This window comes from Neofelis nebulosa, chromosome 15 (genome assembly GCF_028018385.1).
Source record: "Neofelis nebulosa isolate mNeoNeb1 chromosome 15, mNeoNeb1.pri, whole genome shotgun sequence".
Classification (NCBI taxonomy): domain Eukaryota; kingdom Metazoa; phylum Chordata; class Mammalia; order Carnivora; family Felidae; genus Neofelis; species Neofelis nebulosa.
Genome location: NC_080796.1, coordinates 37208732 through 37233103, shown reverse-complemented (window position 1 = coordinate 37233103; position 24372 = coordinate 37208732). Strand labels below are relative to the sequence as shown.

Sequence of the window (24372 nt, the reverse complement as noted above, 5' to 3'; positions counted from 1 at the left end):
ACAATTCTTGCTGTTCTCATCTGAACTACTCACATTGATGAGGATAATGTGCCATTACAGGGGTGATGATTGGTTAACAAGTGACATCAGTTCTAAGAATATTTAGAATGAATCAGTGGAAAAGAAAAGGAACTGCCCTGAAATATTACAACTCACACATTTAAAAACTTAGAGGTTTTTCCAAATATGAAAATTCTTTTAAAAAAAATGACAATGTGTCGTGAAAGAAGTGTTGTGAGAGAAGTTATCTGAATATTTTTTAAGTCAAATTTTCATCCCCCGCCCTCCCCTGGAAACACTGGATTATCTTTCTACTCTAGTTATAGAAAAACTACATTACAGGATCATTGTCTCATGAAGAGGAGAACAAAGATTATACAGCTTAAAATTGTAAGAAAGGAGTATTAGAGAGGTATGTCAGGGAGGTAATTAATAAACATATGGTATTTTTCTGCTGTTTTTGGTATTTGTCAGATTTTTAAAATTTGTAGTTTGTTGTACATTTTTTCAGAATGAGAAAATTGCTTTCCTAATGCCAGCCAACTATTGTGCAAAGCCCAATAGTGCAACTGGCTAAGAGTCAGCTAGCTGACTTTATAACCTTTGATATTTTTATGATTATAGGCCCTATGTGATAGTAAAATCTAGAACTGATTAAAAAACATACAGAAGAAACCTACTTCGTGTTATCCAAGCACCCATACAGACATTACTCTGTTAGTATTTTGGCATTATTGTGATGGTTTTATGTGTCAACTTTACTGGGCAAAAGGACACCCAGATAGCTGGTAAAACATTATTTCTGGGTGTTTCTAGAAGAGATTGGCGTTTGACTCAGTAGACTGAGAAAAGAAGATCCTCCTTCACCAATATGGGGACTGTCTAAACCACTGAGGGCCCAAATGCAACAAAAAGGTGAATTCCCTTTCTCTTTTTGAGCTGAGGCACCCATCCCTCTTCTCCTGCCATTGGACATCAGAGCTCCTGAGCTCTGTGTTTTTGGTCCTTCTGACTCTGGGACCACTTATACTAGAAGCTTTTCACACCACCCCCTACCCCCGGTTCTCAGGCCTTTGGACTCTGACTGAATTATACCACCAGCCTTCCTGATCTTGCCGGCTTGTAGATGGCAGGTTATGGGACTTCTCAGCCTCCATAACCATCTGAGCCAATTCCTATAATAAATCCCGTCTTATTATACCTCTTTCCGTGACAAGAAATATGCGTCTACATCATCATTTTAAACGTGCATAAAACTCCATTGTAGAGATATACCATAGCTGCTCTAGATATCTATTACTCTGTTGTTTTCAATTTTTCCATATGTGCAAACAACATTATTATAAAAATCATTGTCTTAGCCTGCCTGCCATAACAAAATACCACAGACTGGGTGATGTAAACAATGTATTTCTCCACAGTTCTAGAGCCTAGAAAATCCAAGAACAGGTGCTGGTCAGTTGGGTTTCTGGTAAAGACCCTCTTCCCGGCTTGTAGATGGCTGTTTTCTCACTGTGTCCTCCCATGGCAGGGAGAGAAAAAAGAGATGTCTCTCTCTTTCTCTTCTTTTTCTTTTTTTTTAATTTTTAAAAATATTTATTTTTGAAAGACAGAGAGAGACAGAGCATGAGCAGGGGAGAGGGAGAGAGAGAGAGACACAGAATCTGAAGCAGGCTCCAGGCTCCAAGTTGTCAGCACAGAGTCCCACGTGGGGCTCAAACCCACAAACTGTGAGATCACGACCCGAACTGAAGTCTGACGCTTAACCGACTGAGCCACCCAGGCGCCCATCTCTTCCTCTTCTTATAAGGCCACAGGCTTATTAGATGGGGCCCCACCCTTATGACTTCATTTAACCTTAACTCCCTCTTAAAGACCCAATCTCCAGCTCCAGTCACATTTGGGGCCAGGGCTTTGACCTCTGAATTTCAGGAGGGACACAATACAGTCCATATCAATCCTTACACTCACATATTTTTGCACCTCTCTGATTATGGCCTTAGGTTTAATTTGTAGGAATAGAATTGCTAATCAAAAGGAATATACGTATTTTCAAGGTATTTGACATATATTGCAAAATGACCTTACAATCAATAGTCCTGCCAGCTGTGTATGAAAATCCTACTAGCTAATTAGGGAACTCTTTTAGGTGGACTACAGTTGACTGCTTGTTTCTCGGGTCACTTGTTGGATTCCTGGTAAAGAAGAAAACAAAAAACAGGAACAGATAAATATAAGATGAAGACGTGCCCAAAACAACAGGTCAAGGGTTGTTTTTAGCAACTTCCCTTTCATTGCCCCTTCTAGAAACATCCACTCCCTGAAGCTGTCTCTCAGGTGCCTGGGATTGCCCAAAAGGCGTGCAACCCAAGGTGAAGTTCTGGACTCTGTAGAATCCAAAACACAGCACGATGTTCCACGACATTTCCTCCAGCCAAACTTCCCACCCCGCAGGCTTTTCTCCCCTGCAGCTCTCAGAGAGGAAAAAGACAAAGACGGCCAGCCAAACCTGGGCCTTCGTGTTACCTCTACTGAAGGTGTTTACATTTTAAAAGGAAAAAGCATTGATAATGCATTCACGCAAAGGACGGATTTCAAATAGTGGAATTTTAGGCTCCCTGGCTTTACGAGTGGAAAGAGATTGGGAGACAGTGATTTAATCACACTGTGTTAGGTTATTACCGTCTTACTCCTTTGTGTAGAGTTGGCCCTGAAAAAGGAGGGAGGGAAAAAGAAAAAGGCCAAAGGGGAAAAAGGAGGAAAAAGGAGACAGGAAAAAGAAGGAGGATAATACTTATGTGGGATGCCAGTGAGTGACCCTAGAAGATTCTGGAAAAGAGGCTGGGAAATTTAAATGACTGGCTCATCATCCTTGTTCTGTCCCTCTGTCTCTCTCATCTCGGCAGTTCTGCCTGCCTCCTAGCCAGTGCTGCCCTGAGCTCCGTCCTCCGTCCTCGGCCCTACTTCTCTCGTTCAGAGTCTTTCTCACTAATAGCTAACGCACTCCTTATGCTTTTATTACATAGGTTTTTCGGCCGTGTACTCCTTGACCACCCCTTCTTATCACAATATATAACAATGCTTTTGGAAGTCACTTGTCCAGAAGAGAATAGAAAGATCATTGCATCTTTTCTTTGATGGGCACTATGCTATTGACAGCTGAGCTACACAAATCACGTGATTCTATAGCGTGGTGTGCTTGCGGCTCACATCCTCAAAATACAGGAGCTCTGGTCAATTCTGTTTCCTATGATTCTCACCAAAAAGTTTATGTGTATATAATTGTGTCAGCTGCATCATCAGGTAAAACCCGGGACAGTGAGGACTTCCTCTTTGACTAGGCATCCATGAGAACTGAATCTTCCACCGTTACACGGCTGATAACTGGAAGACTCAGCCCCCCACTAGGTTGGGCTGAGTATATTTCAAACTTCCACTGCCTGCTTACTTCTGGTGCCAACACCATAGGATACGTTCATATCACAATAACGCCTGCCCTGCACTTTTGCAGGCCACATCACGTGAGTTGGCACAGTGGGCGTTAAGAGTATCCTGGAAACCATTCCTATACCAGTCTCCTATCAGTAAAAACTCTACTCCCAAAGTAAATGTATACCACCCCAACCCCCCTTTGCTGTCTCTCAAAAATGCACACCGTCATCCCGGTGCCGCCCGACCGGAGAGGAAATATGTCAGAGAGAAAGCTGGAGTGGAAAGAAACCACAGTCTTGATTAATCGCAGCTAAAATCTCTTTCTTTTGCTGATTTTATGAAAATATGTAACCAAGTGAACATAGTGCCATGACCCCTTCCCGGGCCTCGGACAGGTCCACGTGATGGGCTCACACTTCACTGGCTTCAAAGTAAATCCATCTCTGCCTCGTTTTTCTTTTTTTTCTAAGTGTTTATTTATTTACTTAGAGAGAGAGAGAGAGAGGGTGCTGGCACGTGGGCAGGGGAGGGGCAGAGAAAGAGGGAGAGAGAGAATCCCAAGCAGGCTTCACACTGTCAGTGCAGCAGCAGCCAATTCGGGGCTCAAACTCACAAACCACGAGACCATGACCTGAGTCAAAATACGGAGTTGGACGCTTAACCCACTGAACCACCCAGGTGCCCTGTAAAAGGCCTTCCTTCTTCTGCTCTTGTGGGCCTCCAGACCATCTAAAAGTGCAAGTTTGCCACGTGACTCTTGCTTTTAAAACCTTTCCTTGTCACCAGGATGTCCTTTGTCACCAGGATGAAGCACTACTCCTCTCGGCTTCCATGGTTCCCTCTATTTCTCTCTGAACTTCTCTTGCTTCTAGAGCCACATCACCCCTTATGCTCATGCAGTATGACTGCTTGCAATCCTCCAGACCATGCCCAGTTGTCTCCACTCTCTGTGGCTTTTGTCTTTCTGCTGCCGTCTTCTTTTTTCCACATACATCCCCTTCTTACCCCTAGCTCAGTTGACTCGATGAACATCTACTCTTTCACAGTATAGCTTAAGCATCTCTCCCTCCACAAAGACTTTCCTTGACAATCACAACGAACTACATATCTTTTTACTTCATAATGAAGTTAAAATGTTTACATTTATGTAACAAATACGTGAATACATTTCCATTGTAAAAAGGGGAGACTCGGGGTGCCTGGGTGGCTCAGTCAGGTCAGTCTGTCGGTTGAGCACCGACTTTGGCTCAGGTCATGATCTCACAGTTCATGTGTTCAAGCGGCACATCGGGCTCTGTGCTGACAGCTCAGAGCCTGGAGCCTGTTTCAGATTCTGTGTCCCCCTCTCTCTCTGTCCCTCTCCTACTCTCTCTCTCTCTCTCTCACAAAAAAAACAAAAAAAAAACATTAAAAAAATTTTTTAAAGGGGAGACTCAACCATTATGGATAAATTAAGAGTGAGCACCATCCACAATTCTAGTTTTTAGTTTGGTGTGTGTTTTTCCAGTTCTTATGTATATTAACACCTCATTCCTTATTTACACGTCTTTCTTCCCCTACTAGATTAGAAAACCTACGAAGGCAAAGGCGATGTCTTATCACTCTGGCCCCACTGCCCAGCCCAGTGCCTGGAGGTAGGAATAACCGGTGCTGGAAATGAGAGCATCAAAGCACAGAGAGCTTAAGGAACTTGCCTGGCTTACCCAGAAAAGTGGCAGAGTTGGCATTCAAACTCAAGTAGAACATGCACTCACTAACATGATTAATATTAATATTAATGATTAATCTATAATTCATATATAATGAACACCCACATTGGGGCAAGTAGTGTCTGGATTAGAAGAGCTGCCCCCAGAGAAGGTCCAGCACCTACCATCACAGCACATTACTGGCTTACATAAGCACCGTGGTAGCATACTTCACACAATAACTAAGTGACTGCTTTTTCTTCTGTCCCCCCCCAATTTTGTTTCCCACAGAACGACGTCTAGTAAGAGTGTTTTCACTAGTTATGCAATGCTAATATCTAGTGCAGCCCTAAGTTGTAGCATACCATCAGAATTATAACAGCCTAGTATCTGAAGGGATTACTCATTTTTCTCTTTAAAACAATGAACGAGACATTTGTGACTCCCTTTTTAAAGTAATTTCACTCTTCCTCTACAGCCTACTACTATCTACAACTAATTTGTAATTTCCCAGGGGACAGCTCCAGCTGCTTGCTGTGTCTAACACAGGGCTGGGCTCAGAGCACTGGTCACACGTCGGCTGCATGAAAAAACTGTGAGTGACTTCCACTGACAGTGCGGTAGATTTCACTAGAAAGAGAGCGATAGCTTTGCTATTCCCCCAGACACTCAAGATGAGTGACTGGGGTTGTTTCAAGAAATCTTTTTTCTCTCTTAACAATCGCCCATGCTCTTGGCCTCCTTAGAGCTGAAAGAGCCTCCGGTTTGTGTAAAAAGCAGCCCAAAGTCTGCCTCTCAAAAGGAGCTGGGCTAGTTTGTCATTTACCTCCTAGATCCCGGGTACACAAGATTGTGTTAACCTTTATTCTTTATTCTATACTTCTGTTCTGTCGTCATTGGATCTTTTAATTATTTGTCACTTTTTTTTTTTTACTCATTAATAATATAACAAAGCGTCTCTAAATTCACCATGTAATCCAAGAGCCAGGACACCGACAATCTCTTTCATTCACTTCTATGCTCCTCCCTATTCTATCCCCTTCCCCCTTCACTATCTTAAATTTTGTATTTATCATTTTTTTTTAATTAAAATTTTTATTTGGAGATATTTTAGATTCGCTTGCAGTGAGATCCCACTGGGTGCCCTTCACCCAGTCTCCTCCAGTGGTAAAATCTTTAATAACTTTGGTACGGTATCACAACAGATACTAACATTGATGCAGTCAAGATAGAGAACATTCCCCTCACCACAAAGATCACGAGGGTCAGCAGCACCGTCTGTAGTCACCACCACTGCGATCTCATACTTGGTCTACCCCATCCTTAATCCCTGGCAGCCGCTAATCTGTTCTGTATTTCTATCATTTTGTCATTTCAAGAATGTTGTAAATGTAGTCATACAATATATGATCTTTTGAGACTGACTTTTCTTCACGCAGCATAGTTCTCTGGAGGTTGATCCAGGTTGTTGCCTATATCAACAGTTCATTGTTGTTGTTATTGGTGAGTAGTATTCTGTGGTATGGATGTCCCCACAGTTCATTTAATCCTTCACCCATCGGGAGGTACCAGTTCTTAGTTACTATGAATAAAGCTGCTATAAACATTTGTGTACAGGAATTTGTGTGAACATATTGTGTGAAACGTTCACTTTGTGAACATAAGTTTTCGTTTTCCTGGGAAAATGTCAAGGTGTACAACTGCAAGGTCTTAGAGTAGTTGAGTGTTTAGTTTTTCAAGAACTGTCAAAGTACTTTGGATCCAGAGCGGCTGAACCATTTGAAATTCCCACCAGCAGTATATGAATGATACTGGTTCTCAGCATGCTCTCCGGCGTTTCGTGTTGTCACTATTTTTTATGTTAGCCATTCTGATAGGTGAGTAGTATATCTCATTGTGGCTTAAATACGCATTCCCTAATGGATAATGACGGTGAATATTTTTTCATATGTTTGCTATCTGTATGTGCTCTTCAGTAAAGTGTCTCTTTGTGTCTTTTATCCATTTTATAACTGGGCTGTGAGAACTCTTTATATATTCTAGATACTAGTCTTTTGTCAGATGTGTGGTTTGCAACTATTTTCTCCACTCTGTAACTTGTCTTTTCGTCCTTTTAACAGGGCCTTTTGGAGAATAAAATTTTTAATTTTGATGAGGTCCCATTTACCAATCTTTCTTTTTATCGGTCATGTTTTTGATATAGTCTAAGAACTCTTTGACTTGCCCTAGATCCTAAAGATTCTCTCTCACTTTTTTTCTAAATGTTTCATAGTTTTTGCATTGCATTTTATGTATTTTAAAAAATTTTTAAGTTTATTTATTTATTTTGAGAGAGAGAAAGAGCGTGCACACGTGCACACACGCAAGTGAGTGGGGGAGGGGCAGAGAGTAAGAATCTCAAGCAGGCTACTCACTGCCAGCTCAGAGCCTGACGCGAGCTGGAGCTCCAGAATCATGAGATCATGACCTGAGCCGAAATTAAGAGTTGGATGCTTAACTGACTGAGCCACCCTGATGCCCCTGCATTTTAGATTTAAGGATGTGATCCATCTTAATTTTTCTGTAAGATGTGAGTCTTAATTAGGGTCTTTTGCTCCAGCACCATTTCTCCAAAAGTAGATCTTTCCTCCACTGAATTGCTTTTGCATCACTGTCAAAAATCAACTGAGCGTATTATTTATTTGGGTCTATTTCTGTGGGTCTATTTCTGGGTTTTTTATTCTGTTTTATTTAGATATGTGTCTGTGTCTCTGCCTATACCTCATAGTCTTGATCACTATAGCTATACAGTGTCTTGAAATATATATTATATATTATATAAATATGTTATATACTTATATATATAAATATATATTATTTATATATCTTGATTACTATTGATATATAATGTCTTGAAATATATATGTTATATAAATATATATTATATAAATATAAATATATATTACTATAGCTATATAATGTCTTGAAATTTCATAGACAGATTCCTTCCAGTTTCTTCCTCTTTTTCAAGATTGTTTCAGCTATTCTAATTTCTTTGTCTTTCCATATAAATTTTAGAATAATCTTGTGTATATCTACAAAAAAAAATCTTTCTGGGATTTTCATAGGAATTGCGTTTAGCTTGTACATAAATTTGGGGAAAATAGGCATCTTTGCTAGGTTGAGTCTTCCAATCCATGAGCATAGTATGTCTCTCCACTTATTTAGATTTTTTATTTCTTTCATCAACATTTTGTAGCTTTTAGCATGTAAGTCTTTATGTGTTTGTTAGAGTAACACCTAAATATTTCTTTTGAGTTACTATTTAAAAATTTTAAATTTTGGCATCCATGTATCCATTTGATTTTTGTAGGTTTATCCTGTGTGTTGTGAACTTGCTGAACTCACCTATTAGTTTTAGGAATTTTTTGTAGATTACTTGGGATTTTCTATGCAAACAATCATGTCATCTGCAAATATGGAGAGTTTCATTTCTTCCTTTTTGATCTATATACTTTTTATTTTATTTTCTTGCCTACTGCAGTGACTAGAATATTCAGCACTATGTTGAATATGAGCAAACTTTCTTGCCTTGTTCCAGATCTTAGAGGGGACAGCATTCAGTCTTTCACTATTAAGTACAATGTTAGCTGTATTGTTTTTGTAGATGCTCTTGATCAGATTGAGGGAAAGAAAGTTCCCCTTTATTCCTGTATTACTGGGAGTTTCTATCATGAATCATTGTTGATTTTTTTCAAATAGTTTTTCCTCATCAATTGATATGTGTGATTTTTCTTTTTTAGTCTGTGAAGTGGGTTATATTGATTTTCAAATATTGACATTGACTTGAAACTGACTTGTACCTCTGGAATAAGAGACTTTGTCCAGTTTCACAAAATGAAATGGGAAATGCCCCCTCTTCTATTTTCTGGAAGAGATTGTATAAAATTGGTGTTAATTCTGCTTTAAATGTTTAGAATTCTCCAGTGAAACCACTGGGATCTTGAGATTTGGGGGAGGGGGGTCTTTAGTCAATTCCTTTAGTATTTATAAGGCTATTAAAATTGTTTCATATTGGGTGAGTTGTTGTAGTTAATATTTTTCTAGAAATTGGTCCATCTCATCTCAGTTGCCCTGTCTATGTGTGTATAATTGCTCACAGCATTCCTTTATTATTCTCTTGATATCTGGAGGTTCTCTAGTATATTACATTTCATTCCTGATATTGGTCATCTGTGTCTTCTTTTTTCCCTTGGTCAGTCTTCCTAGAGGTTTGTCAATTTTGTTTATCTTTTCAACGAATCAACTCTTTGTTTCAGTGGTTTTCTCTGTTGTTTTTGGATTTTAATTTCATTGATTTTTATTATGTCCTTTCTGCTTGCTTTTGGCTTTTTCTCTTCTTTTTCTAGGTTCTTAAGGTGAAAGCTTGAGACATTTAACACTATGAATTTCCCTCTTAACACTGCTTTAGCTGTGTCACGAAAATTTTGATATGTTCTATTTTCATTTTCATGCAGTTCAGGTATTTTTAAAATTTCTCTTGAAATTTCCTATTTGACTCATGGTTGTTTAGAAGAGTGTTTAGTCCAAGTATTTGAAGATTTCTTGTTATCTTTGTTATTGATTTCTAGTTTGATTCCATGTGGTCAGAAAATACATTCTGTATGATTGTAATTCTTTTTAATTTGTTGAGGTTGATTTCATGGTCCAGGACATAGTCCATCTTGCTATATGTTTCACAGGCACTTGAAATAAATGTGTATTCTGCTGTTGTTCGGTGGGATGTTCCAAAAATATCTATTTGATGGTGTTGTTGAGTTCTTCCATATCCATGTTGATTTTTGTCTAATTATTCTACCAATCATTGTCAGATATCTTAATTTTTGTCTGTCTAGTAGGTGGAAAATGTTATTTTGTGGTCTTGATTTGCATTTCCCTGAGTTCTATTAAACTTGAGGGTCAATTAAATATTTTCCTTCCTCCCTAATTGTACTTTTTAAAACATGTAGTTGAGACTTTCTTTACCAATTATTCAAACTTGTTTTTTCCCTCTTATTTCTGTTTTTTTTTTTTTTTGTTTGTTTTGTTCTTGTTTTTGTTCCTACATATGTAGTAACCCTGGTGATGCATCTGAATAGGAAAGTCAGGAATATGTCTTTGGGTAATTCTGGTGTATCTCCATCTGGCATAGTGCCACAAGTAATTAGACACACGCTTGGGTAAAAAAAACAAAAACAAACAAACAAAAAAAACCTCCAATGACTTCCCATTTTCTGAAAAATGCAGTCCTCAACCTTAGAATAACATTTAAAGCCCATATGATGTACTTCTGATTTAACTAATTCAGCTATGTCAATGCCTCACTGTTCCCTAATAAGTTGGCCCTTGCCTCTACACTTTTGCTCATGTCATTCCCCTTGCCTAGAATGCTTTTGGTCAATCAAAATCCTACTTATGTTCTAAATGTGGCTCAAATGCTCCCTCTTAGGAGACTATCTTGATCATTCCAGCTGGAAGTGATTGCCTTTTTCCATTGTCCTCTAACATCTGCCCTATTTTGGTGCATTGCTTGGTATCATAATGCACATATCTGATAAACCATTGGGTGGCTTCATGTCCGTGCTTCAGACCAGAACTGTGTTGTTATTGTTACTTTACATCTATATCTTGGCTTGTAGGCAAAGTGCCTCTTTTTTATTGATATTCTAGCTCACATAGTGAATATCATTAGAATTCTATTTCAAATGACCAAATTCACCAAAAGTAGTACATTAGGCAAATCACCAATTTGTTGAGAACAGATTAAAAGAATCATTTAGAATACTGATAAACTCATGCTATGAAGTGATTTCCAAATGCATGTCAGTTGAGTGTGGGACATGAACTAGCAAAACAACCAAAAAATGTGTTTTAAAAATATGATTTGTTTTATGGAAGTGTGCAACACTCCAGTGAGTTTTGCACTTTTGTTTCTTTAAGCCAGGTGATAGTTTCAGTAGACTGGGTAATATAACAGGACTTAAAAAAAAAAGCAAGTATAAATAATACCCTATGTTATTTTTAAATTAAGGGTCATACAACTTATCTACATAAAAGTAGTAAAATTTTATATCTCACATTTTCATATACCAGGCAATTCCAGTCTTTATTAAAAGTCTAACTATAATTTTTTTTAAGTCACAGAAGACTAGAAGAAATTTTTTTAAGAATTCTTATCTTAGCATAAAATGAAACCCATTTATTATAGAGAATTAGAAAGAATAATGATAATAATTACTATTGATAATTGATCAACTATTAGGTATTTAATCAATAAATAATTATTGTTAACAACCATAACATAGAAGGACTTTGGAGAGGTTGTTCTAGATCTTTTTTGGTCTGTGTTCAGACAAGAGTATAATGGATAGATTTTTTTTTTAAATGAAGAGTCTATACCTACCCTTGGTGTTCCAGGATGTAATAATGCTGATGTTTGTCAGTGCTTTGTGTTTATTTTCAGTTCCACATGCTGTTCTTTAGACCCATTTCCTCTTGCTCTCTTCCCAGCAGAGGAAGAGAAGTGTTGACCTCTCTCTTCCGCCTCAGAATCTTCCATAGAACTAAAACACTGTGCCTTCAACCTGATTTTCTCCAGGGCGAATCAATCCTCTTTCTCCATGGTGTTTGGGTCTCATTTCCCAATTATTTTATCACTTTGAGGTATCCCCAGAACCTTCTAAGGGCTGAGACCAAGGCATATTTTTCCTAATAACTAATTGGCTTGGTTATCTGGCATTCTCTTTCCTGATAGCAGGGGAACTGGATAGATGACTTTTGGGGCTTACTTTCACTTGTGGCTTCATGCATCTTTTTATGGAAACTGGCTGAGGATTCTACATGTGGCAAATATTTAGTAAGCCTTCCTGGCTGTCTGACTCAAGAGTGTGGTTCCGAATAAGAGCCACAAATGGTAAAGGCAGTTCCAGGAATTTGCTGGTTACTCAGCAGTGTTGGATCAAGCAGGGAAAACAGTGCCTGCTTCCTGCCATTTCCCAGCCACTTCTTCCCACATTCATTGTGAAATGGGTGGTCACAAAGAATGGTCAGAGGAACCCACATTGCCCCTTGCAGGGTGCTCTCTGGCAGGGGATATGCCCTGTGTATTATGTTCTTCAAGGAGCTCAGGCTTCCTATAGGCAGCTTTACTCAACATGGAATAGAGCTCCAGGCAGTTGGGGCTCACCCAGGTGGCCTCCTCCTAGTATCAGTGTTTCTTTTCAAGGAATCCACTTTTGTTTTTATTTATTTTATTTGAGAAAGCACGTGAGCATGCACACAATATGCACGCACACACACAAGCACACATGAGTGAGTGAGCAGGGGAGAGACAGAGAGAGAGAAAGCATCCCAAGCAGGGTCCACGCTCAGCATGCAGCCCAATGCAGGGCTTGATCCCCACGATACTGGGGTCACGACCTGAGCCAAAAATCAAGAGTTGGATGCTCAACCGATTGAGCCACCCAGACACCCCAGGGAAACCACTTTTAAACCTGGTGTTGTTGAGGCTGTGCATTGCTGCTCTCTGGCACCTGTGAACCTGCGATACAGTCATGCTCATCCTGTGCCTCAACGTGAACCCTTCCAGAAGGGAAGGGCTTCCATTCCCTTCTGGAATGGAAGGGAATGGGAGCCCGAGCAGTGGAGTGACAATGCCGAAGTGATCTCCTTCTGGATTCTCAGACTCAATAAATGTTCACCTTTGCAAAAGTGTTTCAGGCACTGGAAAGCTTTTGCAGAAAATGCCTGCACAATCCTGTCAAACACCTTCCCCATATGGCCCTCCATTTTTTGTAGCTCTTCACCAACCCTTTTATCCATCTTCCTCTTGTGTCTTGGATATTCCTTTTTCGGTCATACCACTTGCCCAGAATATCCCCAACCAACCTCTATCTTCTCCCATCATTCAAAGGGTTTCTCAAAGGGTTTCTCTTCCAGGAAGTCTTCCCTGACTCACTAGAACAATGAAACCTCCTGGCCTCCCTCTACACTAACCACTCTCCTCAAAGAACTTCCCCTTTGTTTCCACAGAACATAGATGCTGCAACTTATTTATTAGTTTAATGTGTATTTTGAATAGATTCTCAGGAAGGATGTCTTCCTGAGGCATAATAATAGGTGATGCCTTCCAAGAAGTAGGATGCCTTCCAAGAAGTAGAATGGGGTCTAACTGAGGTGTAAATGACCCCAACACATTAGAGCAGAAAGCGTAGTTTCTCAGACTTTGTCTTTAGAAACTGAACTTCTACGTTTCCAGTGGTGCTGCTTATGTATGCAATGTTATTAGCCAGATGGTTCAGTAGTAGCCATTCAACAGATGTTTGCTGGGAATCTACGGTGAGCCTAGCATTGTGTCAGTGACTCAAGATGTAGCGCGTACTGGAAGTTTTTAAGACTATTGTGGCGGCCCGCATTGAACCATGCCTCTCAGCATCCAGGCCTTTGTGTAGCCCCCACACCCACCTCTTCTTGAATCTGAGTGTGTCTATGAACTTAAAGTTCATGTGTGGGAATACGCAGAAGCAGCCAGGAACTTTCTGAAAAAATGATGTATTAGATTTTGCTAAATGGAAAATGTGGCATATGAAACCAGTAGGCACTATTAAAAAGAGGTACTATTAAATAAATGGTGTCAGGACTGGCAGTTACCCGTCTGAAGCGATCAGGTCACCCCTGTAAACTACTACTCTGTTGGATGACAAGAGAAAAAAAAATAATAAACACTGGCCTTAGTCCAACTTAGAAAATCCAACTCAATCCAATTATTTAAACACTTTTTAGGCGGTAACTCTGGCTCTTTTGGATGACTCAGTATCTTTTCGATTTCCTTGTTTCTCGCTGCGATTGCATATGGATGTAGGGGGAAGAAGGGTTTCTAGGGCCATCTGTGCAGAGCCTTGTACCTTCTTTGGTGTCTCCAGCTTCCATGGAGATGCTCCTGTCCACCTGTGTCTGGGAACATCTGACACTGTGATTTATGGGATCTAGTTCAGGTTTGTGGCCCTCCCTGGCACGGCTCACCTCAGCTCCCACGGGCACTGCGTTACCTGCAAGGATGGCTGTGATTCCCCTTTAGTGTCCAGACCAATGTAGGATGATTCAGTCACTCTCCCCAGTGTCCCTCTCACAGGCCGCCAGCCACCTCCACTGGCTATTCCCACAACCCTCCACAGCACGTGCAGATCTCCAAATGCCTTCTGTGAAACAACAGAGCTAAGGCAGGTTCAGGGGCTGAATTGTGGAGGACCACACGGCATTGACTTTACCCTCCTGTCTGACTGTGGTTAGATGAGGAGCACAGGGACAACGTGCTTCCACACTGTGTCCTTTCAGAGTCTGAGACCACTCCCCAGAGAAGGGAGGTGGGGCTCTGAGTCTACCAGCTTCATTTTTTTTCATCTTCTTACAGTTCATTGGGGCCAGAGGCAAAAGGTCTCCTTCCTCTCCTAGACTGCACCTACAGCTAGTCTCCGAGCCCCGGCTCTTGACGTGTTACATGGAGGCTAATGGACTTTAGAAAATCCTTCTCTCTGTAAACAGAATAAGGCTTTCAGGACTTGCCCTGATGTCCACTTGTCCCACAGCCCTTTCTTCCAAGCAGGGCCCTTGTCCCCCTCCTCATTACTGAGGGGCAGTGAGACTTAGGGCTCTGCCTTAGACATGGAAGGCCAGGAGGGAACAACAGTAAACTGGGGAAACAAAAATAAGTCAGGTCAGTGTTCGCAGAATATCTTCTGGTCACAGAGGGTACATAAATTTGGAAGACAATTTCGAGCAGCTATCAACTAAAATCATTTCTTTTATAATTCAGATAAATATCTTATGCCACTGCAGAGATAGGGCAATGAATTCAATGTATGGCACATAATTTTCCAAAAACACTTGATGACTCAGCTGTCTGGAAGTTGCTTTAAAACCTTATTAAGTCACAGTTTGCCAGTTCAGAATTTCCTATAATGTAATTCTGAACAGACACGATGGTTAGCTTCCTACAATGAAGGGGTGGTTGGCTATTTCCCAAGCAATTGGCAGCAAAAGGACATACAGAGCTTCCCCCTTACCCTCAGGAGATATGTTCCAAGGCCCCCAGTGGATGCCTGAAACCATGGATAGTACCAAATCCCATACGCACTATGTGTTTTTTCTATATAGACATGCCTGTGATAAAGTTTAACTTAAAAATTAGGCACCGTAATATTATTAGTAGTAATAACAAATAACTAATAATAAAATAGAACCATTATAAGAACATACTGTTAGAAAAGTTATGTGAATGTGGTCTCTCTAAATATCTTACTGTATTCTACTCACCTTTCTTCTTGCGATGATACAGAATGATCAAATATCCACGCGATGGCATGAAGTGAGGTGAATAATGCAGGCACTGTGATGTAGGGATAGGCAACTATTGACCTTCTGACAAGATGCCAGAAGGAGGATCATCTGCTTCCAGAACACGGCCGACTGAGAACTGAAATGAAGGAAAGCAAAACCACAGATGAGGGGGCGGTGGGGAGACTACCGTATTGAATCTCCTTAAGATAATCAACTGCTTTAAACCACTGTGGGCAGTTTCTTAGACGCTGCTATTATCTGGGAATATTAGCTGTTCATTAACTCATGGGAGGCTGAGAAATATTTGTTGTTAACCTATGTCGCCATGAGTCATGGAGGAGGAGGAGAAGGAGAAGAGGAAGAAAAGCCAGCAAGGTAGCTGTGGCGTAACGGCAAGGAGGTTTGAGACCCAGGACCTGTGGACTTTGGGGAGAGACATAGGCAGGGCTTGGAGTTCTACAGACTTGCCCTACTATGATAGTCAGCAGACCCTTGGGAAAGTGGCTGGGTGTGAACACTCTCTCACCTCTATCTTTGCATCATGAGAATGGAGATGATCGCCTCTATCTCATGGATTGTTTGAGATTTAATGAGATGATGCATGTGGACTTCTTAGCATGTTCCTAACACATAGGAAGCACTCAACACATGGTAACTACTAGTATTTTATTACTATTACATTCAGCAAAAATGTTGATAAAATTACATTTAAATATTTATAGGGAAAGTATTTTTGTACAATTCTGGGCATATAGTGGACTCTTCATATATTTGTTTAAAAAGTACGTTCCCGGGGTGCCCGAGTGGCTCAGTCGGTTAAGCGTCTGACTTCGGTTCGGGTCATGATCTCGGGGTTCGTGGGTTCGAGCCCTGCATCAGCTTGGAGCCTGGAGCCTGCTTTGGGTTCTGTGTCTGCCTCTCTCTCTGCCCCTTCCCTGTTCGCACTCTCTCTCTCTCTCCCTCAAAAAGTAAATAAACATTAAAAATAATAAAACAATAAAATAAAAAGTATGTTCCTTTCAACAGTTCTAAAGTTCACACTATATATTAATAGCTTTTCACCCAATTGTGCTGCACTGTTAGAGCTGTGGCTTCATTTAATCTCTTCCTTTTCTTTGGGTAATCTTTATCTTGAACTACCAAGAGTAGAATGTATTGTGACCCCATGTTGCTAGAACAAATCTGACACCATGGGTTTGTTTAAACAATTTTTTTTTTCAAATCAGATTTACGGGGAGATATGAAAGAGAAAAGGAGTTTGTTAGAGGAAAACAAATGGTTTCTGAGAATTCTAAGGCACTGATCTGATGTATTAAATAGTGAAGGGAACCACGGGTTTCTCTGCATATTATATATACCACTTGATGAGATCCCCAGAGAGTGTAATACCTTCATAGACAATATAGGGGATAGATCTGATCATGGTCCCTTTGTTGCCACATCTCAGCTTATCCCTCTTCTGTTTCTTTTCCCTGTGACTCAGATAACAGCTAGTGGAAGGGGGAGAAAGGAGTCTGGGCAGAACTCCCAGCAAATTAAGTCCAGTGTTTCAGGGAGGGCAGCCTGGGGGTGCTAGGGTTGGGAGATAGGGGTCACAGAGTCCATCACCCAGGCAGAAAGAATGAAACATTTATTTGTGTTCTTGAACTTTTCTTCCCTTTGGGTGTAGAGGACAAAAGAAATGAGGATTCATCTTAATAAGCAGTATTTCTAGAAAAGCAATCATTTGCCAAATCTGATGATTTCCTTTAAAAGTACAGTCCTGGGGCGCCTGGGGGACTCAGTCAGTTAAGCGTCCGACTTTGGCTCAGGTCATGATCTCACGGTCTGTGAGTTTGGGCCCCGTGTCGGGCTCTGTGCTGACAGCTCAGAGCCTGGAGCCTGTTTCGGATTCTGTGTCTCCCTCTCTCTGACCCTCCCCTGTTCATGCTCTGTCTCTCTCTGTCTCAAAAATAAATAAACATTTTTTAAAAATTTTTAAAAAAATAAAAAAAATAAAAGCTCTTGGGTTGGGCTTATAATAACAAAGAGAAATTGCGGTATCAAAATTTGCCAGTAAAGTACAGGAATTCCTTAGTACTCCATCATAGCTTCTGAAGCCAATTTCTTGCAAGCAGCTAATTCCTCAGAAGTCTCAGAAACCTATGGGTTTCGCTCTCATCTTCCTTCTGGGACCCTAGAACCCCAGCAAACAGTAAGATGTGTCCCCCCCTCCCCCCCCCCCCCACTCCTGGATCTTTCCATCCACTCCCCCTGTACCACTCTATTGGATTCTCTCATGACCAACGGCAGACTGCTTGTGGGAAGGCTCTATGCATGTGCATATCCACACATACCTTAGCACACTATTTGGATCCACTGGGCATTTATGGAATAAAAGAATGCATGTATGAAAAATGATTTTAAAATATTGTTTCGCACGTAAATGGGAAAGACCACAAGGCTCTGAGGGTGGCGTTTTCAGGACCTGGAGCAGAGGTGTCCTACAAGTTGTCCAAATGTTATTATTCTGCCCCTGTGATCCCCTAATTTCTATACCCACACAGGATCAGAGGTGGGCAGATGTCAGCAAAAGTTCATACCCACATTTATTTTAACCTTTTGCCCACCATTTTTTTTTTCCTTTTTAATCAGGGAGAGAAATGAAGCAAGATACACAGATCAATGCATCCTTCTTCTCCTTTTTCTACCTACTATCCCGGGAGATGCTGAGCTGCAAAATGACTCAAAAGAAAAGGAGGTTGAAATGCAGGAACAAAGGGGCAAGGAAGCTCTAACCCAGGAAAAAGTCACCAAACCAACGATGCAGCCAAGGGCAGGGGAGGACAGAGAGGCAGTTGGGTGATGCAGCCAGCAAGGACTCTGAGAGGGAAGGTAACCACTGGCTGCTTCATGGGGAAACCAAACCTCAGAAGAGTTTGAAGGAACAAAAAAAGTGAAATGCTCAAGTTTTGTATACTTACCAACTGGTGAGGAGGGGCACGGAGAGGATTCCCATCAAGGTAGCACCAGGAACAGAAATGGACGGAGAGCTCCAGGGCCATCATGGCAGGAATGGGCCACAGAGCCACACATGTGGGCAGCAAGGGAGGCCTTAAAATCTGCGACTAGGTAGGAACCCAAAGGCATGGGAGCCATTCTCTGAATGAGGCGTGAAAATACAGACTGATCCTTCACAGACATGGGGATTAGCCAGACCAGGGGACCCTGAGGGGTCAGGCTGTCTTATCTGGCTATGCCAGGCCACACAGAAGTCAAAGGAATACAACCAAAAGAAAGGAGGGCTGGAGGGAAAATATATCCGCTAGCACCATGGAGTTAATCCGAGGGGTGTGAATGCCACCTTCTGCTCTGACATCCTCAGGGATATGGGGTTTAGACGTCACCTTCAGTAGCCAGGAGACTCTAGAGCTCTCATTCAGGCAAGTTTGCCAGTCCCTTAGATCCCTTAGACCCCACCCCCTTCCATGTCTCCACTCCCCTCCTCTCGTGGTAGTTAGCCCATCTCCTAACCTCAATTAATAATGAATATGAACATGAATGCCAAGTCATTAACGTGTGAGATTGTGATCTAGGGGGAACTGACAAGTCAGAAACTTGCAGTATGAAATCATTCATTCATTCAACCAATATTAGTGAAAAGCCCACAGGGTACAAGCAATGAATTATGGGAGGACTCTTGAGCTCTGAAGTTTCAAAGGAATAGAACATTAGCTTCCCCAAATCCTTTCATAAAATCTCACCAACGTCTCCAGTGGTTCTCTAGAAAGATACTTTTTCATCATTTTGGTATGTAGAGGCTTGATAATGGAATCTATTTGCAAAACAATAGGTCAGAAAAAAACCCAACCCTCCAAAGAAACCAAAACTAAAACCCTCAGCTAAAAACAAAATCTACAAGTCTTATCTGAAATATACTGAGATAATGGAACTGAAACCCTGTAAAAGCCCCTGGGGTGTAATTTGTCTCTTAATTCTTAATGATAGGAAGAATGGAAGATAGAGCCAAAGATTATTCATATTCACTTGCATACTGTGTGAGTTTTTAAATCACTTAAAAATCAAATTTATTTTTATGCAAGTATTACATGCACATAAAGAATCAAATCTATAAGGCTTATAAGCAAAAAACACCAGTCCCTTGGCCTGCTTCACCCACCTGGGTTCATTCACTTTCCACTCTCTTAGCTGTTTTTTTTTTTTTTTCTTTTTTCTGGTATTTACTTGAATAATATCCACATTATGCTGTCTTTTGATTCAGCTATTTCAGAGATCATGCACTGACTTTTCATTGTGGTGAAGATTTCACTCCCCAGCATTCCCATTTCATGGCTGATATTCAGGTGACACAGTTACAACCAAATGAGTTGTTTCAATTCTACAAAATGAACTTCTATATTGGCTGGCATTGAAGCTCCCTCTGTGCCCAGTCCCTGTCACCCTAGCTGCTCCAGTGCGTTGACCACTATCTGCCCTGACTGCCCAGTGTCCTTCCTCTACTAATTCCCAATCCTTTGATCCTAATAGAACTCTTCCAATTTTTTATTGAATTCAGATTTGAGGTGTTCATTATTGTCTATATAAACACGGGTCACTGTGAGGCCCATTTGTGACTATGACTACATTTCTTTTCTTGTACAATATTCTGCTTTTACTATAATGAATAATTGCCTGATTTTTTTCTTTCTATGAACATCTGAATACCACACAATATTTTCTTTATACAATTTTCCAGGTAAACCATCACTCGTTTTGTCAGTTATATTCCCTCTTCCTGAAAATACCTCTTCTCTAGTCCTACATATTCATATTCCAACCTGGTCTGACTGGACTCTTCTCCAGATTTGCTGAAGTGTCCTGTGGACTTGAGCTTGCCACTCTCCATCTTGTAGCCTCTTTGCTAGACCCCATGGTTGCTGCTTTTTTGTTTACCCTATGTAGCGGAGCACATTCACTAGCAGTGTCTCAAACAGCATGTTTTTGGGGTTAAATATATATATATGTGTGTGTGATATATATATATATATATATATATATTATGATACAATATATATATATTATGACATATATATATATATATCACACACATATATATATGTATATATGCACACACACATATATATGTATATATATATATACACATATATATATATACACACACGTATATATATATATATGTATATATATAAAATATTAGAAAAAGGGGGAGGGGCAGAGACAGAAAGAGAATCTCAAGCAGGCTCCAGTGCAGAGCCCAACTTGGGGCTCAGTCTCATGACCCTGAGATCATGACCTGAGCTGAAATCAAGAGTTGGACACTTAACTGAGCCACCCAGGTGCCCCCAAAAATATATTTTTAAAATATATACTTATTTAGATTTTGCATGTTTGAGAATGGCTTTAGGTTAACCTCTCACTTGATTGATAGTTTGGCTAGGTATAGATTGCTAGGTTGCAAATCATTCATACTGAGAGTTTCCAGGTTATATTGCTCCAGAGACTTCTAGATTAAAAATTAGTGTTTAGTAGTTTGATGCCATGCCAATGTCTCTTTCTTTATGATCTTTTCCCTCTACTGGAAGCTTTTAGGAACTTCTCTTTATCTAACGTTTCTCAGTGATGGGCCTTGGTATGGGTGATTTTGGTTTTTTGTTTCTTGTCTTTTTTTCATTCCTTGTGCTGAATACTCAGTGGGGCCTTTTCCTTTCGGAATTTTGGAATCCATCTGGGGCTAGTGTCTTATATTATTTCTATTTCTTTACTCTTGTTAAATTGAGATATATTTCACATACCATATTAATTCACTCATTTAAAGGTACAGTTCAATGGGTTTTAGTATATTCACCAATCAACCACCACCAACATCAATGTTTTTTTTAATGTTTATTTATTTTTGAGAGAGAAACAGAGTGTGAACAGGGGAGGGGCAGAGAGAGAGGGAGACACAGAATCCAAAGTAGGCTCTAGGCTCCAAGCTGTCTGCACAGAGCCCAATGCGGGGCTTGAATCCATGGACCATGAGATCATGACCTGAGTCGAAGTCAGACACTTAACCAACTGAGCCACCCAGGTGCCCCTGCTCATGTCAATTTTAGAGCATTTTCATCACTCCCAAGAGAAACCTTATACACTCCCCATTCCTCCTAACCTCTCCCTTCCTCCATCCCTAGGCAACCACTAATCAATTTTCTGTTCCTATAGATTTGCCAATTCTAGAGGTTTCATGTAAGTGGAATTGCACAAAAGTCTTTTGTGAGTGACTTCTGTCACTTAGCATGCTTTCAAGTTTCATCCACATTGTTAATATGTACCGTACTTATTGCCAAATAATATCCCATCAATTGGATATACCATATTTTATTAACTTATCAGTTGATAGACATTTGAGTTGCTGCTACAAACATTCATGTACAAATTATTGTGTAGACATGTCTTCAATTCTTTGAGGTTTAGAACTTAGAGTTGAATTGCTGGGTCATATGGTAACTGCATTATGTTTAAGAATTTTGACTCCTGGATTTTTTTCTGCACTTTTTTGAAAAGGGTATCAATTAGATATTGGACCCTCTGAATTTATTCTCTTTACTCTTATTTTTTCTAAATTGTCATCTCTTAATCTGGTTCTACTTTTGGGAAAATTTCATTATTATCTTCCAGCCTTCATACCGAAATTCTTTCAACTTTTACACCTTTAATTTTCAAGAATTTTTTTTTAAATGAATGGAATATCGAGAACTTTTTTTTTTTTTTTTTTTTTTAATGAATGGAATATCTTGTTATCTCTGGGAGGATAGTAATTATTCTGGAACTTTGTTTTGTATTTATCTCTGGCTTTTCTGAGGTCCTATTTTCTCTTTGTTTTTGTGTTCTTGTTTTCATTCATTCAGTTAATCAATATGCATTGAGAAACTATCATATGCCAGGTACTTTTCCAGGTGCTTGGGATACATCAGAACAAAGATTACTGCTTTTATGGGACTCAGTCTTTGGTCTCTGCATTTAGACTTTCCTCAAATGTCTGGTGAATCTCAATTTGTATATTTATTATTTTTTAAAACTTACATAAAATGCGTAAATAAGTGTATAGCTAAATAGTTACACATATGTATACAGCCATGTGAACAACACTCAGATCAAGATCTGGGACATTTCCTTCACCTAAAAGAATTCCTGGTGGTTATTCCCAATTAATATCTCCCCTCTCCCCATGGATAACCACCATAGATTAGTTTTGCCTATTCTGATTTCATACACCGTATGCACTCTTCTGTGCCTGGCTTCTTTTATGCAACATAATGTCTTTGAGATTCATCCATGTTGTGTGTATATCAGTAATTCATTAAAAAAATTGTGTTGGGTTTCATTATAAGTATATGCTATAATTTATTTTTTCATTCTACTACTGATGGATATTTGGGTTGCTTCCAGTTTTTTATTATGTCCACTTTTGAAAGTGAAATACAAAAATGCTTCTGGAAGTTCTAGGTAAGTGGGACTTAGGCACTAAATGGCACTACAGTAGGGTGACTGGAGTGGCCAGTTGGACATGTGGTTTGGGATCTCCAAATACCACTATCTGTATAGGCTGTTCAATTTCTCTACAGGATCGTCTAAGATACATGAGCCAAACTGCTAGTATTCTGGAACTTCCAAGTCTTACCATTCCAATGGTAAGAAATTAATATGGTATGTGAAATTGAATTTCTGTTGTTGAAGCCACCCAGTCTGATATTTTGTTACAGCAGTTCAAGTACACTAATATAGTTTGTAATGGCTGAAGTATGGAAAACAGATAGATTTTCCTTCACTTTTTCCAGAAGCCAGCTGCTTTAATGTGTTTTCTCTCCTTTGGAACTGGATTTGACCTTCTTGTGTTGTACTTTTGTTTTTGTTTTTTGTTTAAAGGAAATTTTAAGACTCCATGCAACCCAGCCTTCTTTATACCACAAGGAGGCTGATGTTTGATTTTGTTTTCCTTCAATACTGCCTACAACTATAGATTTTCTTCCTTTTCATCATCTTAGCGAATTCATTCTTTATGCAGGAATTCAATCTCTCTTCTTAGAAGAAAATACTTCTAATCTCTCTTAGAAATGTATACTTAACCAATACTTTTACTTGTATCAGCCATGCTTATCCTAGTTAAAAATGGCAACATACTGTCTTGTCCAGTGGTCTTTAATTCGGAACTCTCCTATAACTGTGGAGTGGAACTGTGGGCTCTCTGAGGGATTTCAAGTTTCAGCTGTCTGGGACCTTTAAGGTATAACAAACTTTTTTTTTTTTTTTAATTATAAAAATTTCCAAACAGACATAAGAGTAGAGGAATGGGGCGCCTGAGTGGCCCAGTCAGTTAAGCGTCAGCTTAGGTCATGATCTCACGGTTCGTGAGTTCGAGCCTCGCGTCCGGCTCTGGGCTGACAGCTCAGAGCCTGGAGCCTGCTTCAGATTCTGCGTCTCCCCCTGTCTGCCCCTCTGCTGCTTACACTCTGTCTCTCACATTGTCCCAAAAATAAATTAACGTTAAAAAAAATTAAAACAAAAGAGTAGAGGAATGGATACATTATACAGATCCACTATTATTAAGATTTTTGCCACATTTACTTAATCTACTCTTTTTTTCTTTGCTGACATATTTCTGAGAAAATCCAAGACACGAAGTCATTAAATTCTATGTATCTCAATATGTATCTCTTAAAAAAGGAAGACATTTTCTTAGGGGCATGTGGGTGGCTCACTTGGTGAAGCATCCGACTTTGTCTCAGGTCATGATCTTATGGTTTGTGAGTTCAAGCAACACATCAGGCTTTGCACTGACAGCTCAGAGCCTCAAGCCTGCTTCGAATTCTCTGTCTCCCTCTCTCTCTGCCCCTCCCCACTCATGCAGTCTCTCTCTCTC

General features: G+C 40.0%; 1 protein-coding gene across 1 annotated transcript in view; it reads right to left on the bottom strand.

Moving 5' to 3' along the window:
• Nucleotides 1-14: 14 nt before the first annotated feature.
• ANGEL2 (angel homolog 2) overlaps nt 15-24372 on the bottom strand; it is a 254102-nt gene continuing 229744 nt past the window's right edge. Inside the window, exon 8 of the mRNA XM_058700850.1 lies at nt 15-48. Within this exon, the coding sequence (XP_058556833.1) occupies nt 30-48 (19 nt within the window). The 3' untranslated portion in view covers nt 15-29. The remainder of the gene's footprint in view (nt 49-24372) is intronic.